General features: G+C 34.6%; 1 protein-coding gene across 1 annotated transcript in view; it reads right to left on the minus strand.

Annotated features, from left to right (window-relative positions):
• Window positions 1-10,556: 10,556 nt before the first annotated feature.
• Stxbp5l (syntaxin binding protein 5 like) overlaps window positions 10,557-19,990 on the minus strand; it is a gene marked incomplete at its 5' end in the record, with an annotated part of 350,429 nt that continues 340,995 nt past the window's right edge. The window contains 4 exons of the mRNA XM_023702208.1: window positions 10,557-10,972; window positions 11,525-11,745; window positions 13,667-13,778; window positions 14,382-14,547. Coding sequence (XP_023557976.1) covers window positions 10,931-10,972; window positions 11,525-11,745; window positions 13,667-13,778; window positions 14,382-14,547 — 541 coding nt within the window. The remainder of the gene's footprint in view (window positions 10,973-11,524; window positions 11,746-13,666; window positions 13,779-14,381; window positions 14,548-19,990) is intronic.

A 19,990-nucleotide genomic window follows, 5' to 3' on the forward strand; every position in this document is an offset into this window, starting at 1 on the left:
GAGGACGATGATGACGACGACAGTGGTGACAAATGGCCTCTTACATGAAAATATCTGGGTATTGTAAATCATCTGGGAAATGCAAACCGAAACTACAGTGAGCGATCATCTCACTGTAGTAAAATAGTATTATAAAAGCAATAATAACAAGTGCTGTGAGGATGTGGAGAAAAATTTTTATACATTATTCATGGGAATGTAAATTGGTATAGCCATTTTGGAAAACAGTATGGAGGGTCTCTCAGAAAACTAAAAGTAGAACTACTACATGATCCACATAATCCACTCTAGGGTATGTATCTCCAAAGGAGACAAATCCAGCATACAAAAAGATTCCTCTGGTGCACATGTTTATTGTGGCACTACATATAACAGTTAAGATAATCAGCCTAGGGCCCATGAACAAAGGAAACATACAGAGGATGTAGCATATATACACAAAGGAAAACTATTTGGCCATAAAGACAAATAAAATCCTGTCATTTACAGAAAAATAGATGGAACCTGAGGATATAATGTTAAACAAAATAAGCCAGACACAGAAAGACAGTATTATGTCTTCTCTTATAGAAATTAAACAAAACAAAAAAATTCTACAATTGTAATTATGGACTTTGAAGGGTGTGGGAGGGGTGGGAGAAGGGGGTGTGGGAGAAGGGTGGATGCATGTGTTCTGTGCACACTGTACCCGTGTGGAACCGTGAACCCCATTACCAAGAACAATTATACATTAAACATACACCTTTTCTCAAACAAAAAGTTAAACAAGCAATAAGCCATATTAATTTCCAGAACTGCAATACAAATCAATGATACACAAGCCATAGTAAAATTTCACAACATTGACATTTTTACCTCATCTCCTGCTTCTCCTTCTGCCCTATTATCAGCGTAAACTGATGAGGGATCCTGGGTGCTACCTTCTTGGGCACCAGTGCTATTTTCAAACCACAGAAGCCCCTTCCTGCAAAGTTGGGAGGTGCGCTGACCAGAAGAGAAATCTCCAGCCCCTAGAAAGTACCTTTGATGTGAATGAAATAACTGTTCCTGGTCTGTGTGGTGTTACCTGTCTCAACATGTAAAACCAAGTTTTGTAGGTGGGGGTTGGTGGTACAGTTTCTTTCTGCAGCAGAGCTGTGATACAACTATTTAGAGGAAAAAAAAAGTTAGAAATTATAAGCAAACAAGTGAAACAAAATGGAGTAATTAATCATAAACAGAAGTGTAATGTCACTAGTAATTAGAAAGTTCCAATTAAAATAACAGATACCAATATTGTCTATTATATTGTAAAAAACAAAAAGATAAAATAAAAAGGCAAGGATGAAAAGTTACAATCACTTTTATATTTTGTTGGAAAGAGAGTGCATTTAATTGCCAATATCTGTTTAAAAGAGCATGCTCTTTGATTCAGGAATTCCATTTCACATTTTCTTTAGAGAAATGGTTGCATATTGCAAAACGAATGCACAAATGTTTGATGCAATCTATGTGTAATATTAAAAGACTGGAAAATATTTACTAGTAGATGAAACTATTTATTAGCATAGGAATGGTAACAAATTATGGTTTATTGACACTAAGGAATAATATAGTGAATTAAGAGAATTCATCACAAGTACTGAAATGGGCTGATAATTTAACATGTAGTAGGTCCATGCAACATAGTAGGTTGTGACACAGAAAAATGTTTGGAAGGAAACACAGCAAACTACTAACTGATAACTTTAGATAGAAGAAATAACCAAGAGAAATATTTGCTTTATATCATCTAAATTTATTACATGGCTATTGTAAATATGCATTCTTGGGTTATTGATGTATTGAAAACAAGTTTTAAAAAATTTAAATAATGGCTAGATTCCCAAACCAGTTCACAAAAACCATCCTTTGAGCTGTCCATTTGCAATGACAGAAGATAATGCCACTGAGTGCAAGTAATACAATGAAGTTGAAAATTTTTAAGTAATTTCAAAACTAAGTAAGTTTCAAGAATAGTGCAAAGAATCCCAGTTAAGTAAAAGTATTTCTTTTTCCTTTTGGTATCGGGAATCAAACTCAAGACCTTGCACTGGCTAGACAGACACTTGTGCCACTGAGCTATATCCCTGTCTTGCCCAATAATTTTCTTAAATTGCTCCAATTATGCCATTTATAGTAGAAGTCCAATCCAAGATCACGTGTTGCACACAGTTCTCATGTATCTTGTTTCCTTAAATCTGGAACATTCATCTTTCCTTGACTTTCAGCATGTGTATTTTTAATACACGTTATAGGATGTCATTCAGTTTAGTTTTGTCCAATATTTCCCCTAGATCAGGCTCCAGATTATACATTTTTTGGCAGGGATATTACAGAGGTGATATAATATTCTCCTGATGGGCAACACAGAGTGTTAATTTGTTCAATTGTTGGAGGGACTTTGATCACTTGATTAAGATAGTGCTTGCCAAATTTCTCTAGAGTAAAAGTACATTTTCTCTTATGATTGGCAAATTTCTTGAAGAAAGATACTTGAGGCCATGTAAACCATAGTCTCACATCACCTCATTAACTGTAGCAATTCATAACAAAACTTGCACCTACATTTATTGTTTGATATCCTATTGTAAAGAATAGTCTTTTTACTTGTATCAGCATGCACTTGTGAGTACTATCATGACTTTCAGTACTTAAATTACTTGTGATTTGGCCTAGGGTGGTAGGTCCTTTTTTAGTTGGCTTAAGTGTCTTTTTGACATGTCTCCATCTTTCTTTGAATACTTTACCTTCTGGCACAAGAATATGTTTTAGCATTAAAATCAGCTATTTCTTTAAGAAGCTAAGGTTTCTTTATCTGGGAAAGATATTTAGAAATAGATGTCCAAGTACTAGTTGTGCTCATTGCTTCTGGAGATCAGGGATTCCTCTTTGTCTTCTCAGCATTCAGAATTAGGAAATATACACATATATACAAAACAGATTTATACTGCATAGATGTTTATAAACTATGTAGATAGATCTATCTTCTATAATTACCACTGATAGTCTCAATTCAGATCCAAGACTACAGGGTTTATTTTACCTTTCTCCCGTTAAAAGTTTTAGCATTTTAAACTGGGCATGGTGAAACATACCTATAATCCCAGCACCGGAGAGGCTGAGGGAGGAGGATTGCTGTGAGTTCAAGGCCACCCTGGGCTACATGAATCCAGGTCAGCCTGACATACATAGCAAGCCCCTGTCTCAAAAAAAAGTTTCATTATTTTAATTTAATAACTAAATATATTTGTGGTGTATACATGTAGACATCATGGAATGAGTGAAGTAGGCTAATTAGCATAGCTTTAATCATTTATAGAAAGAATATTTAAAATCCTTTTTTTAAAAGCTATTTTGAAATATAAACATTGTTAACTTTAGTAAGCTTTGCAATAGGACAGTAAAGCTCTATTTTTTTATTTTTTGTATTTTAGGTACGGGTCTACAGGGTGTTCAGGGTCTCACTATTAGAACAGATTCATAGTGATACACCTGTAAAACTTTATTTTGAACCATTTTTTATTTTAGAAAGATAAACTCAAGGCTTTTACAGTAGAATCTTTTAGTTCTAGCTCTCCCTTTTAATTGTACTTTCTCCTCCAACAATGGGAAATTTAGCTTCTGTCCTGGCAGTACTCTTACTCAAGTGGTCTACCCCGTGTGTGCAGACCTTGTGCTGCACCACTACTGACCACCCACGTGCCTACCTGCCACCTCATTCCAACCCTGTCCTCCTGAGGGCTGTTGCTCACCTGCCCCCGTGTGGATTAGTCACTGTGTGGAGTTCCCATTATTAACCTATTCAGGTATGATTGACTTCTTTTTAAATCACAAAAGTACTATATGAAAATAAATCCCATAGAGAGTTAATCTGAAAATGTAGTGTTTTTTTTTTTTTTTTAAACCATGATCCAACATTTACGGTAAACTATATCTTCAATTGCAGGCCTCTTGTTCTCAAGATAGTAGAAAATTCTCCATGTGTAACAGCATGGAATACTGAGAGAATATAGTGGAGATTTCTTCCATGAACTGTGCTTTCTAATTACCAACTCCTCAGTCTTATAATCAGCCTGAACGATTATCAACAGCCCCTCAGACCACCACATTTAAACATTCTTAGGTATGATAATATTCCTTTTATATGTGTAAAACTCATACTAAACAAAGAGTTCTGGACTGTAAAAGACCTGTCTATAAACCTTTGTCAACACACACAAATATTTCTGTGGTTGGTTTTGTTAACCAGATAAATTGTTGGAAAAGAAGGAAGACAGAAAGGAGAGGGAAGAGAAGGGGGAAGTCAGGAAGGATTAAGATGGGGGAGGGAGGGAGAAGGAATGAAAGGAGGGAGAGAAGTTGGAGGAGAAGGGAAGTGAGGGGAAAGGAGAAAGCCAGGTCAGTATTTAAACACTGAAGACATGCTTGTGGAGCTTGAGTGATTATAACTGAAGATAAGATGAATTTATCCTTCTGATATAATTCTGAAAAGAATACTGGTACCTGTATTTTAAAGGACCTATTTTTATATTGATGTTAATAAAAATTTTAAGCTAAGATTGTTTCAATTTTTAGGTGGAACAAAAACGAAGATAATTATGATTTTGGGAAAAATTTTGTCAGATATTTAGCATTTGGAAAAATAAGTTGGTTAAGGCTATAGTGTAAATATAAGTAGGTGCTTCAATCAGAATTAACTATGCTAATAAAAGCTGGACACACAAGACTGCTGGGCTGCTTCATGACCATTTGGTGGCAGCATAAGCCAATAAGAGTTTTTTTTTTTTTTTTCCTTCCCATAGAAAAGGTCAGCACTGTATGTTGTGTTTCAGCTCTTACTCCACATGAATTTCTGATCCTGGACTATTACCAAAAGTGAAATTCAGCCAACACCCTCAAAAATTGTGTTCCAGTAAAAAGCTACACATCTCTCCAACTTAATAGAAACACTGAATGGCTATTTTTCACCTTCTGGATTAATAAACTGCAGAAAAATCAATAAATTTTGGGAACTTTTAGCTTTTTGTTTCTTATTTTTAGCTGAAGTATATGTTATCCCACCTTATCCTTGCATTTAAAAACATAGACACATGACAAAACTATATTACATAGTGTTTGCAAATAAGGGTCTCACTTCTACCCATACTTACTCATGGCAAAAATTATTAGTACTGTATGACATCATGACATAAGAGAGCATCTATGTACAAACATATACAATTTTATTGATATCTCTACAGACTACAAGAATTTTAAGTATAGTCACAATTGCTGAGTGCAACAGAAAAATAGTAATTTGTCATTTTCTGAAAAGATGCAAAAATTCTGAAGATGAAAGAAAGATACATCAATGGTGTCATCTGTTTCTTATTTCCTAGAATAAAACATCACATAATTACGTACTAAAAATTATGGGTTATTAGAGATTTTGATCCTGTGTACAATTGTCCAAAACCACCACCTTGTTTATTTTCTTGCTTTGCATTTGAGAGGGGTGGGCCAAAACCAGAGGGAAAGCAGTATGTGGAGAGATTACTCAGAATTTTTTTGTCACTGTGTGTTGCCGCCTTTGGTAGGCCAACTCCCCCTCTGTGAAGGTGTAAGCACTCTTTCAGGGCACTGGAGGTCAGATAGCAAATTCTAGGCATCTTTCTCTGTAAATACCTAGCCAATAACAGAGAAAATGAATCTAAGTGTCTCTGCGAGCTTTGACTAAAGCAACAACAAAAAAAGACGAGTTCTTTTTGTTAATACCTAGTCCAATAAAATATATTCATAACAGAACAGGTACCTGGCACCCATGTCACCTCCAAAAGAAGAATGACTACTAAATTTGGACCTAATTAAGTAAATAATTATTTTTGAAAGTTTCCACTATTCAAATTTTGATAATTAGTTTTCCAATTAGCTTTCTATGCTGTTGATTTTATTTTTAGATGTATTTCTGTATCTTATGATGTCACATGCAAAAGACAACAAAAATGTATAAGTTGTTCAAATAATTACTGGGCAATTCATATATGAGAACGTCACAGAGTACTCAGTGTTAATGAGGGAGCTTACTGCTGACAGACTGACTCAGGCTTTTGTTCTATGAGAGGCACAGAATAAATACAAATCCAGTCAAAACTGTATCACTGCATTTTGCCTTCCCTTAGCCCAGGACACCAGCCAAGGTAAACAAATATGTCTTCCTTAGTTGGCCACAAAGCAGTAGTTAGAAACTTTGGCTAGACATTGGTACCACTTTGGAGGCTTTCAAAAAGACTGAAGTCTGGTTCCCACTCTAAGGAATTTTGATATAATTGGGAATTTTAAAATCTCAAGTGATTGTTATGCACAGACAATACATTGTTATGTACATATTTATCTAGAGAATCAGTCCTCTAGATAGATATGCAATTAAAGGTATCTGTGCTTCCAAGTCAAAGTCTCTTGCATACTGGCACTTCCTCTCCCTTCCCAAGTCAGACTTTATCTATTTTGCATTTCTTCTGTTCAGGCATATGTGGTTTGCAAACACACATACAACATGTGACAGCTGACAACGATGCTCCCTGGATTGGTGCATATTATAGGTAATGCTCAATCTAAGTTCATGACAAATATTTCTAGCACTTGGAGCAGTGTACACATGAAATAGTACCCAGCCAAAAGTGGGGCTGGATGATGAAGAGGTTCAGTGAAGAAGCTGTGAAGGTTACACTTCTCCTAGGTAGAGAGCAAGACTTTATATGCTGGGCTACCTTGCTTTGGCATGGTCTTTTCTGAATAATGTGGTCAGGGTACAGTGTTTATTCCATATGTGGGTAGGCTGTAATCATACAGATATATTCCCAGGGTGTTTCAATAATCTTAAATCAAGGAGAAGATTTTTTGTTTACTTTTTCCAGATGTACTTAATTTCCCCATCTGTCCAAATATTTTATAGCTGCGTACCTCAAGAATCTACCTTAATCTTCCTCAGCTAATCTTAGGCTTAATGTTATTCCTTTTTTCCTCTCAAAGTCACATAGATAATGGATAGCTAGTACCTTTAAAACTGCATATGAAGGCATATAAACAGGAGACTTTTAAAATCCCTTTAAAACTTGAGAGATAAGGATCCTCACTTTGATTTACATAGACTCAATTCCAAAAGATTTGAAAAATTGTCTCTAAAGTAGATTGAAATGCTGGAACATATATCATTCAATTCTGTTACTGTCCATCTAAAACTAAAGGTGGACAATGGCCTTGGTTGTGATGAAGACACTATATCTAGGCCTTAATAAAATCTAAGATTCGCCTCCAAGTACTAACCAGCCCCAACCCTGCTTGGTTTCAGATGAGATCAGGCACGTGTAGGGTGGTATGGCCACTGACTTAATGAAGTATAGGAAGCAAAAGTTAGTAGTATTGCTTTTGTAGGGGATTAACATAAATGATAACTCAATCATTCTGCTCTAGACACCAACATAGAGGATTTTACATTTCTCACATTATTATTAGGACAAATAATAATATTGCTCACATTGTTATTATAACAAATAGTTTAGATTCTCAATAATTAAAAAAAGGAAAGGTAATTTTCTGCTGGAACACTAAAAAGGGCTTATCTATGAAAGGAGTCATAAGGAGGTAAGGTTAACTTGTCAATATTGTAGCTTGCAAGCCTTATCTACTAACGCCACCTTAGCCACTATAATGTAATTTTTAAGATAACCAAGGTTCAGGGTCATCACCTGCATCAATGTCAAGGCTACCAGGAGATTTTTTTTTTATATGTTCCAAGATAGAGAAAATATGAGACAATGCAAAGGATTGCATGGATCAACAGTACTTGTTTTCCAAAGATGATGACGATAAAAATGGTGATGGTGGTGGTGACTGTGTGTATATATGTCTCTGTGTGTGTAATGTGTGAATGTATGTTAAGGTTAGTGCAATAGAATGGAAATATTCAAAGAGAAAAATCACATTAGATTCTTGTTATTGCTATCTCTTTGAATTACAAAAATAATTTTGATACAGTAAAACCTCTTTAATTTGGATTTCACTTATCAGAAGTTTGTGGGATGAAGTTACCTTTACATCAAAAATGTAAAAGCAATTTTATAAGCACATTTAATTCACTTAGGGGAACTATTCTTTTTAAGCATTTCAGAGGCACCTCTCCACTTCCAGGTGATGACCTAATAATAGTCTTTTGGTCTATTCATTAAAACCAGAGATTTAAACACTTTTCTTTCCAAAGAGCATAATATACTTTTTTGATATTTTCTCTGTGTACTCAAAATGTTCAATCATATTTTTTCTCAATGGTTTATAAATGCTTTCTCCAAAATAGTATTTTATTGCATATGAATTACACATGTAATTCTGGGTCTAAAATTTATCTTGACAATATGCACTTGTGTGCAGTTTTACTCAGGATATATTTACCTATTTCACAATCTGCTTCTTTATAAGATGAATAGTGACTTTCAATTGGGAGCAATTTGGAATCGTGGCAAATATTTTTTACTGTCATTACACAGGGTTTCTACTGGCAACTAGTGGGTAAAGGCCAAGGATATTATTCTAACATTTTACAATACACAGGACAATCTCCCGCAACAGAAAGTTTTGAGCTAACAGTGCTGCTATCAAGAAACCCTAATATAGAACAAGTTAAATCCTTATTTTTGACAGTGCTAGGAATAGAACCAGGGCCTTGTGCATAGTTTGCAAATGCTTTACCACTGAGCTATTTATTCTCTCATCCTAGAATAAGTTAAATCTTTATTTTGAGGGTGTTTTTTGGTGCTGGGACTTGAACTCAAGACATTGTGCCACTGAGCTATATCCCCAGCAACAAGTTAAATAATATCAGGCTCCAGGGTATTTATTGAATTTAATACTACTTTGGGCTGAATGTCATTCTTCTTAAAATAAACCAAGTTTTCACTTTTCTAGATCATTTTTTAAAAGTGTAGAAATGATACAACGTTTGTTTAGAAAAAAAAATCACAACTGGCTTCAACTTTTTGTAATATTTGCACTGTATAATTTTATATGTGATGTATGTATTTCCAAGCCAGATTCTGTTACCTATTATAAGATTCTGCAAAATTCATGAACAGTTTTTCTTTTTTTAAAGAAGTTAGACAAATTTAAGGACTCTGCAAAACCTTAGCCTAGCACACATTTTCCTTATTCTTTTAATCACCTTTTCTGCTTTCAAAATTACTGAAAACATTTTAAAGGAACAAAAAATTTGCCCCCTCCCCAAATTTTGGTTATGAAAATAACTTAAGACTCTAGGAAAATGATGAATTTTTAAGAAACTCAAATGTAAATCCGATAAGACCTTGATTAATGAAAATTCAATAAATTAAATCCATAACATTAAAATTCTTTTTGAAGGAGCTAAATATTATAAGATGGGTCCTAGAATACATATATGTTTTCTTATGATTTTTAACATTCAAAACCATGTTAAATAATGCTAGTTGTCTTTATTTTTTCAGTCTCTAGTACTTTTCTGTTATGATAGATAATTTTTTGGGATGCTCTGTTTTTGAGAATTTTAAATAAGGAATATGTATTTGGTATTTATTGATATAATTTAGTAGGTTGTATTAGTTGACTTATTAATGACAAAATTATTGATTTTTATATCATTAAACACTATGTATTTCTGTTTTTTATGACAATTAAGCCAAAATAGCAAAACACCACCAAGATTTTATAAATCTTTCTGTTAATAAGTATTGAACCAAAAATATTTTTTAATAAAAGCCCTCATTAATCATAAAGGTAATAAATCAGAATTCATTTCCCAATACATTAGCTGAGGTTTTACTGAATCATACTGAAGAGAATGACCAGTTTGGTCTGTGAATGTCAGGCTGCAAAAGCACCTTGGGGCTGTAGACCCTACTGGGTTTGAACAGTAATATACTGTGTAACTGACAGACATGGATACAAATGGAGCTTTAAAAATATACTATTTTAGAAACTGAAATTAGGATGCATGAAATTTCACTCTTCGTGAAATCAGTTCTCAAAGCTATCTGCCTTTTAATAGTCTAGTTTTAATAGTGTAGTTCTTTAAATCTATAGCCAACTTCCTTGCAGAGTACAAACCAGGCTGAAAAAAATGTGTTAAAGTGACCAAACCCTGCATGATTTAATGACTAAAAATAGCAACCCATTCTGAAGGTGATAGAAATGGCAATAATTGTGTTGGGAATAACTTACTGTACTGGCAATACCTGATTATGACTGAGAACTATGAATGGTGTTAAGTACAATGGAGAGAGAAGAACATTAATCAGACTCTTGCTATAAGAATTCAGTAATGTTCTAAGTATAATGAAAGTTACAGATTAGAAGAAAACTCTGGGTTGTTGTTTCATTTGCTTTTTTAAGTGGGACATGGCAAATATGTTTGAAATGCATTGATATTTTCTAATGCAGATTTTTTAAATTGTGGGTGTGGCCCAATTTATAAAAATAATTTACCATAAATCTTTTTCTTCTGTCACAACATGCTTTTTTCTTTTCCTCTTAAGCTGTTAATTTATCATGCAAAGATTTTTTTCATTAAGTGCATTAATGCTTTTGTTTGTACAGGAATTTCAAATCAAAAGGACTCCCCGTAGTTTTTAAGTGTAAATCTTTAGCAAATCACATGCCAAGATGATAGCTCCATTCCACACGGGAAAAGACATATTCAGCCATTATCTTGGGATTTTAACCAGGGTTTCCAGCCTTTGGGTTGTACAGTATCTTTGATAAGTCTCTTTTACAATAACTTCAGATGGACTGTAATGGAACGTTTTGTAGAAGAAACTGGCTTCTAGCAGTTGAATAGTGATGCTGGGAATAAATTTGGTTTCCCTGAATAATGGTTTCTCAAAGCAGTCACAGCTTCCTTAGAAGTTTAGAATTGGTACCATTTCTTATCCTTATATTTCAGCATTAACTGCAAAGAGAAAAATAGTCACCATCAAATGCTACAAACATCACTAATAGTGCTATTCAAAGCAAGCCCATATTGAGCTAATCATAATACTTAACTAAATCTCAAAACTTATAATGAAACAGGATGTCTTATTTTACAGAATAAAGTAAATATGAGAAAGGTTTAAGAATCCACACCCAATCAAACTATAGAGACTTTATATAGAGTTTTTTTTAATGATTAAGTCAAAATGGAAGATGTGGATCCCAGCCCTGATTGGGGGAGCACACATATTCCACCTATACACTTGTGTGTAGCTGATACTCCAGACAAACCTATCAGATCCAATGGATAATTTTAATTATATTCTAAGGTAAAAAAGTATTCATACATTGTCTTTAAAAATTATCTCCTCAAACTGGGGAGATTTATAATATTTATAAGACATTCAGTTTATCCTGACGGCCAAACATTATATTCATGTGGCATCTCTGTTTAAGCTTTCTTGTGCAGAGCTTAAATATTTAAATTTATGACTGTCTGAACATGCCCAGCTTCACTTAGGCAATTTACCTCATGTGCGTGTTTGGAAAATGCTTCTGCACTGGTCATCATGCCTGCAGTCTTCTCTTCCAGTTCTCCCAACCTCTGTCCTCTCTCGTCCAGTGCAATCCGGGCTCGGGTCAGCTCCCCCATCACCCCTCCAGCAGCACCTTTCATTCCTTCTATGCTGCCTGGTCCAGGGATGTGCTGTGCAAGGCTGCGGGATGCTTTTCCTGCAGTGGCTTCCCCGACTAGGAGTTCAAGCCATAGCAATGTAAAACATTTTGTCAAAATAATTCAAATAGTCAAGACCGTCACCAAAATAAAATACTTAAATTTTACTGTCACAATTCTTATTAGAAGAGTGACATACTTGGTCTTGTCATATGTATGTGAAGATGTTAGCATTCAGAAAAATCCTAAGAAAGAGACTCAGAAAAATACCATTACTACATGCACTTGTGTATTTGGGATGGAGTGGTTTTCATACAATACAGAGTATCTGCATTTCTTAACATGGCTAAATTGGCATTCTCTCTCAAGTTTTACCCTCTTTAGGATCTGATATGTTGCTTAATTTTTCCCTCTTTATTTCAACCTTCTACATTCATCTTGATATATCAGTTTTTGTAAGCCTCGGATTTGCTCTCTTTTTCCATAAATAATAGAGTATGAGTAATAGGAACACAGCATACAAATAATGGACATTAATATATATATACACTGAGATTTTGTGACTTCATAAAAGACTAAACTTTTCCCAATGACCTACAAAGCAGTTTTAATCACTTCAGTAAAGTAAAAATAAATTATTGAACCAGTTATCTTGCCAGAAAGTCAGTGAACTTAACTGAATAACACTGGGATAGAACTTGGATTTTGTTTTTGTTTTTGTTTTTTCAGATAGTGTCTTACTGTATCATGCTGGCTGGTCTTGAGCTCACAAAAACAAAAACAAAATCCAAGTTGAAGTTACAGCTTCCTAAATGCTGGGATAGAGGTGTAACTTCCAAGTTGAAGTTACAACTTCCTCAACAGCCTTGAAGTTACAGCTTCCTAAATGCTGGGATAGAGGTGTAACTTCCAAGTTGAAGTTACAACTTCCTCAACAGCCTTGAAGTTACAGCTTCCTAAATGCTGGGATAGAGGAGTATGCTACCATACTGATAAGTTTTTTTTTAAAATAAGAGCCTTACAGAGATTAATTACACATGATGAAGTTTATTCTTAAAAAGGTATTAAACTCATTAGTTGTTAATATAGTCACAAAGTTGTAAAACTATCACCACTTTCTGATTTAAAACTATTTCCATTACAACAAAAACATCCATATCCTTAGCAGTCACTCACCATTCTTTTCTTATCCCAGCCTCAGTAAAACATGAGCTGCTTTCAGTCTCCACAGATTGGCCTTTTCTGGACATTCATATGAATGGAATCACATAATACATGATTTTTTTTTTGTCTGATCTGATGATTTTGTGTGATGTTTCTGAAGTTCATCCATGTGGTAGCATGTATCAGTATTTTTCTTTTATGGCCAAATAATATTTCATGATATCAATGACAGCTAAATCTTTTTGTATAGGTAATAGTTCAAAGGAAGAAAGTTTTACTCTGCAGGACCAAATCATGTGGCATATTCTGGAAAACATATTGTTATCTTCTTTCTTAAAATGTTCCCTAGTATTTTTCTTCAGCTTTTTGATTATTGTTCATGAGGGTCTCATTGGCAAATTTTTAGAGTAGTTTATTTCAGGCATTGATAAATCTTTCACTTTGAATAATCTGTTTCCCAACAGTGATAACAGACAGACACACTAAAAACTGTTTTTCAGATTTTAATAACTGAATGCCTTCACCTTGCTAGGTAGATATATTCTACGTACAAATGAGACATTTGTTAACTTGTTCATTATTTGTTTGAATTACACATATCACTTTTGTTAAACTATTACCTAATACTAATTTTATTCATGTTTGGCAAATGGAAATAATTTTCATGGTACAGAAAGCAGTATGTTCAAACTTTAAGACAAACACAATAATGCCTAGTTTAAAATTTCAAAACATGTTACATTAAACTACAGAGAAAGAGAGAGAGGAGGAAGGAGAGAAAAAGAAAAAGAAAGAGAGAGACAGACAGACACTTATAATCAGAAGTTTACTCACAGAGCTCTTCTCTGTCAAATGTTTGCCCACTTCCACCAAAAAGTCCCTTCAGAAATCCTCTATTTTGCGCCTCGGGTGTCTCTATGGGAGTGAACAAATCTCCTAGCATGTCCTGTACCAAATTGAAAGGAAAAAAACTAAAAACAAAAAAACTTTACAACAACCAAGAATAACATACTGAAGTGTTACCTTTTTTTTTTTTCTAAATTTATTAAGCTATAGATAAGAGCTACCTGGAAAATAAGCCCTAGCTGGTTGTTACCGTGTTGATGGCCACTATCATGAAGATTATATCTCACCTTTCTCTTGCTCCTTAGCTACTCTGCAGTGGCAGGTAAGGCAAAGACAGGCTGATTGGGGCTCGTGTTTTATTTGTCTCGTTTCCAAAGCTGATTATTTTCTGTGTAGGTCTTATTTTGGGGAAAAACAAGATATTACTTAGATGTGCCTGCCACATCTCATGAATACCAAGTCAAAATCTATATAGATGAGCTTTGGCTATCTGTATTTTTATCAGATATTGATCTATAGGTCTTCAGTACAGGGGAAGGAAATAAGACCAAGACTCACAATGAAGAAATTGGTAGGGTCACATGAAGGGCATACATTTAAACACCAAGAAGAGGCACATTTGCCATCTACCCCAATACAGGTAGCAGTGTAGCTTTTAGACATTTGTCATTTTTTTAGTCCAATATAAAAAAATGTACTTTACCTGTAAATTATCACACATTTCTTGACTGTATGTCAACCGCTGAATTTCGGTAGGGGAGACCAAGTATAATGCCTGTCCTTCATTTGTAAAACAAAATGTCCGTGCTATCCTCATGTCTGTTAGTGGCAAATAATTAACATCCAATATTGGACGAAGACTAGGTAAGCTGAAGGGAAAGAGTAAAACCACATTGTATATTCAAGTTGACAGAAGCATTTCTTTATGTAACAATAGCTTTTCTGGTTTTCCAGTACAAAATAAAATTTGAATCCAGGGCCTTTGCACTGAGCTATATCCCAGCTCATTTTCAATCTTTAATTTTGAGGTGGGGTCTGGCTAAGTTGCCAGACTGCACAGGCTGGATTGGTGTTTGTGATCCTCTTGATTCAGCTTCCCAGAGTAATGGGATTAGAGATGTGCGCCACCACACTTCACAGAAAAGCGGGCATGGGGTGGGCTCATTCACTATGCCTGTATAGGAGTGGATGTGCTCCTCATTCTTTACTCCCTAACAGGAAATGAAAATCAGCTATAACTTAGGGAATTACCACTAAAGACATGACTGATAAATAAACCTGGCCAAAAATGTAAAGGAATGAAAATAAATACTGGATCTGAATTGCACATCCAAATGAATATCACATATCTGAAGTGTTTTACCCCAAAGCTTTATGCTTATCTTAATGTTATAACTATAATTTTGCTAAAATATTGATCAGTGTATCCTTTGAGATACTGTTATTAGAGAGACTGTTACTAGTTTTACAAACCATTGAAGAAAATCAGTTTTGTTGCTTTTTAATGACACTGTTACTATCAACAGAGGTAAAACTTGTGATTAAATTTTAAGGTTTGAAAATATTCTACTAATTGTAATTGTGCACAATAAAACAAAAACTTCAAAAAAGTAATTATTTCTCTTATCAAAATTGTTTGTAGGGCTGGGGAGATAGCTCAGCAGCTTAGGTACCTGCCTAGCAAGCACAAGGTCCTGAGTTTGATTCCCAGTACCACCAAAACAAACAAACAAACAAACAAACCCCCCCGAAACCCAAAATTGTTTGCAGATATACTTTGAGCCTGAGTTGAGATATAAACAAAGCATAAATTATGCATGGCAGTTCAATAAAAATTATCTGAAATCTAAAAGAGATGTTAAAAATATAGTAACACTTCAGGTTATTGAGCCCCTTAAGACATGAGCTACAACAAACTCAGTTAAACAGATTTGGTTGTATTAATGGGTGGAGCAAGGAAAGAGATTTTTCTGATGGGCTACAGTATCTATGTTGTGTCATATAAATAAGAATAGACAAGAAAATTTTTAAAAAGTATTAATTTGGGTAGGAAAAATGAAGAGAAGGGGCTGGGAAATTAGTCTTAAAAATAAAAGTGGGGTTTTGATTTTTTGTTTGTTTGTTTGTTTTCCCATGCAGGAACACTTTATAAAGAAATAGCATCAGGGAACTAAAGGTGGTTTTTGCTGGGAGTGGCTCTTAGTTGGAGAATTCATACATAGATAAGTCTTTTGTATCCTCTACTTTCTAACTTGCTTTTTGAGGTCTGAATTCATCAACACCTGAACAACCAATCATTAGCTGTCTGTCAGAAACTAGGATTCTAGGAGATAGGGCTCAGGACAGTTGTCTGGAAAGATCTTGGGAATATATTTTTCATGGGAACGTAGAAAAGACCAGAAACAGGCAGATTTTAAGAATTCAGATCATTGAGCCACAAAACAGAGAATATATAATTATTTCTTAGTCATACTTAATATAGTGCACAATCATGTCAAAATCATTTCTATTTTGCATTTTTTTTTTTTTTTTTGTGGCCAGCTCAGCCTTCCCTGGAGCAGAGCTAGGCCGCATGTGGTGCTGGGGATTGAACCGCGGCCCCTACATGCTTGCCTAAGTTTCTTAAGCAGGTGCTTTAGACTGCTATCTTGCCAGCCCTATTTTGAATATTATTAAGGATTAATATGAACATATGAGTTTCTGTTATAATTTCAACATAACAACTGTCATGTAAAGCAGCTTTCACAAAAGACAAAAAGGGAGAAATTTTTATCAATGACTCCAATTGTTTTAAACATTCTCCTTTTCTAAAAAAAATCAAGAAATCTCTCATGTCGTAAATATAGATGTTGGCATATATTCATTTAAATAGAAGCTAATTTGGGACATTATTCTCAAAATCAAAGTAAATATCATTGTCAAGTTAAAACTCCAATTTGACAAAACAGTTCAATGTAAGAAACATTTTGAGAGACTAAAGGCTAGCTTATACAGTTTTTTTTTTTCCTCTAAAACTTAGGTATGTCTAGGAAGGAATTAAGTAATCATTTCAAATAAAACTGAATGGCCTTTATTGTAAATCTAAAAAGTTTGAGAAAGGGAAAATCAGATGCAAAGAATTATATGAATGAGCGTACCATTAAATGTTTGATTTTATTTTTTCTAGACTACTTACTAACTAGTTCCCCTTGGCTTATAAATCTGCTTATTCATCTCCAGTTTAAAACTAGTAAAAATAAAATAATGTTCAGAGCCTAGTTTTACTTTTGAACAACTTTCCTATCTGTCATCTCTTTTTACTTTTTTAAAATGTATTTAGTACAGGGTCTACAGGGTCTCACTACACACATCAGACTTAGTGATTCTTCCTGTTTTTCAGCCTCCCAAATGCTGGGATCACAGGCTCGTGCCACCAAGCTCAGTCTCAGTCACTGTCTCAGTGTGCCCTGGGGGGTGGGGTTGGCACATCTTATGATGTCAGGGATGGAACCCTGCCCCTGTACTCTGCCTAAGCAGGCACTTTAGTCCACTGAGCTATCTGGCTGGCCCTGTTTAAAACATTTTGAAATGCAAAAGCTATTCTTGACTTGAAGGCTATACAAAATCAGACAATGACTGTGGGTAGAATTGATTTATGGCTTATAGTTCGCTAATCCTGATCTCTACTCTTGTCTCCCTGAAAAACTGTTTTGACTCCATCATGCTGCTAGGTTATATTTTCTCAATGACCATCAATATCCAGCTAGTTGTGAGATCTAATGTTTTTTTCTTGTACCCCAATTCTTTAACCTTTCTGCAAGATTTGGCTACGTTTTACTATTTCTTTTCTTTTGATATTCTTTTGTCCTTTTTATTTCACAAAGCTATATCATTTGGGAACTTTTCTTACCTTTCTAATAATTTCTTAATTTCCTTTTTGGGTCCTAGTTTTTTCTTATTGTATAAATGTGAAGATAGCCCCATAGCTCTGTTTTCACTCAATCTATGTCTAATTTTTTAAATCCTTATTTAAAAGGCATTGGGAACACCATGCTGCTTTTATTTCGGTAGCTTTAAAATATAATTTCAAGTAAGGGATTGTGATACTCTCTCCCTTGCCTTTATTGTCCAGAAATATTTTTGCTATTGTATGTCTCTTCTGGTTCCAAACCAAGCTTAGGAATGTTTTCTCTAGTTCTGTGAGCTATGCTATTGATACTTTGCTCAAGATTGCATTAAATTTGTGCAACAGCTTTGGGAGTACAGCATTTTCCCTATATTGGTTCTTCTTACCCAAGAGTAAAGGATATTTTTCCATTTTTTGATATCCTCTTTGATTTCCTTTTTTAGAGTACTGTAGTTTTTAGTGCAAAGATCTTTTACTTCTTCTGTTAGATTGATTCCTAAGTATTTCATTTTTTTGGATGCTATTGTGAATGGTGTGGTTTCTCTAATTTCTGTCTCAATGAGTTTGTTATTTATGTACAGGACTGTTATTGATTTTTGAGGGTTGACTTTGTATGTAGCTACATGATTAAACTGGCAAAAAATAGACAAGAATCAATGGAACAGATTAGAAGAAGCAGAAAAACTCCAAACATACTCAACCACCTCACTTTAAAAAAAATTATTTGATATAGGGTCTCACTATGCAGTTCAACCTCATAGTGATCCTCCTGTCTCAGCCTCCCCAGTGCTGGGATTACAAGCGTGTATCACCAGGCTGGGTTTCAGTGGCCGGCACAGCATGTGGTATTGGGGATCGAATTCAGAGCCTTATTGGCTTCCCAGACAGGCACTTAGGCCACTGAGCTATCTTCCTGGCCCTCAACTACCTCATGTTTAACACAGGATCTAAACACCTTCACTGGAAAAAAAAAAAAAACATAGCCTCTTTAATAAATGATGCTTTCCACATGCTGAAGACTAAACTTAGACCCATATCTCTCACCATGTACTACATTAAAATAAAAATGGATCCAACACCTAAAAATTAGTACAGAAACACTAAGTCTGCTAGAGGACAAACTAGAAAGAACTTTTAAAGACATTGGTGCAGGCAAAGACTTGATGAATAAAACACTGAGTGTAGAAGGACTATCACATAGAATCAACAACTGGAATCTCATCTTATTAAAAAGCTTTTGCACACAAAAAACACCAACAGAATGAAGAAAAAAATTCATAGTGGGAAAAAGTTCTTGCCAGTTGCTCCTCAGACAAAGTACTAAGCTCTAAAATAAATAAAAATGCAAAAGCCAACCAACCAACCAAACAAACCCATAGCACCTAAACTTAAAGACCCAATCAAAAAATGGGTATCTGAAATGAATACACACTTCTCAGATGAAGAACTACAAACACTAAATAAACATATGAAAAAATGTTTAACAATACTAGTCATTTGAAAGATGCAAATTAAAACAATGCTGTGATTCCATCTTACTCCAGAAAGAATAGTTAGTGTTAAAAAAAAAATCAACCAATAACAAATGCTAGCAAGGTTATGGGGAAAAAGAAACCTTTCTCTACTTTTGCTGGGGTGTAGAATGGTTCAACCACTGTGGAAATCATTGTGGAGATTCCTCAAAAAACTAAAACTAGAGGTTCCATTTGACCCAGTTACTATATTTATAGTGGTACAGTTGGTAATAGATAAATCTTGGAAACAGCTCAAATGGTCATTAACCAATGAATGGATAAAGATGTTTTGTTTTGTTTACACAATGGAGTAGTACTCAGCCATAAAGAAATGTAAATTTGAGACATTTCTAGGTAAATGGATGCACTTTGAGATCGTATTCTTAAGTGAAATAAATCAGACATACAAATGTAAATACCAGTCTCACTGGTATGAGAAATTGAAAGTGTAAATAAATATTAAAATGTATGCTAGATGTTGTGACATGGAAAATTTTCAAATAGGAAGGCAAACTAGGGAGGGAGGAGGGGAAAAGGAAGAAAGGGGGAAAAAGTGAAAAGAAGGAAAAAATGGAAACAAAGCTTTGTCAATAAGGAGGAAAAGAAGAGGGGTTGTAGAGAGGGAAGAGGAATGGAGAAAAAAAAGAATCAAGATATATCATATACAGGTACAAGTTCCCTAAGATGAATGTGACCATTATGTATTTCTAAATTGTTCCAATAAACTTATTACACACACACACACACACACACACACACACACACACACACACACACACACACATACAGAGGCCCCTGCTCATACTAGCCTCTTGAGTTACCACTGAGCTATACCTCCTGAACCATTATACTACCATTTATTATTACTTCATTCACCACCATAAGGTATGATACTAAAAGCTCCCAAGTATA

This window comes from Octodon degus, unplaced genomic scaffold (assembly GCF_000260255.1).
Source record: "Octodon degus isolate 3935 unplaced genomic scaffold, OctDeg1.0 scaffold00147, whole genome shotgun sequence".
Classification (NCBI taxonomy): Eukaryota; Metazoa; Chordata; class Mammalia; order Rodentia; family Octodontidae; genus Octodon; species Octodon degus.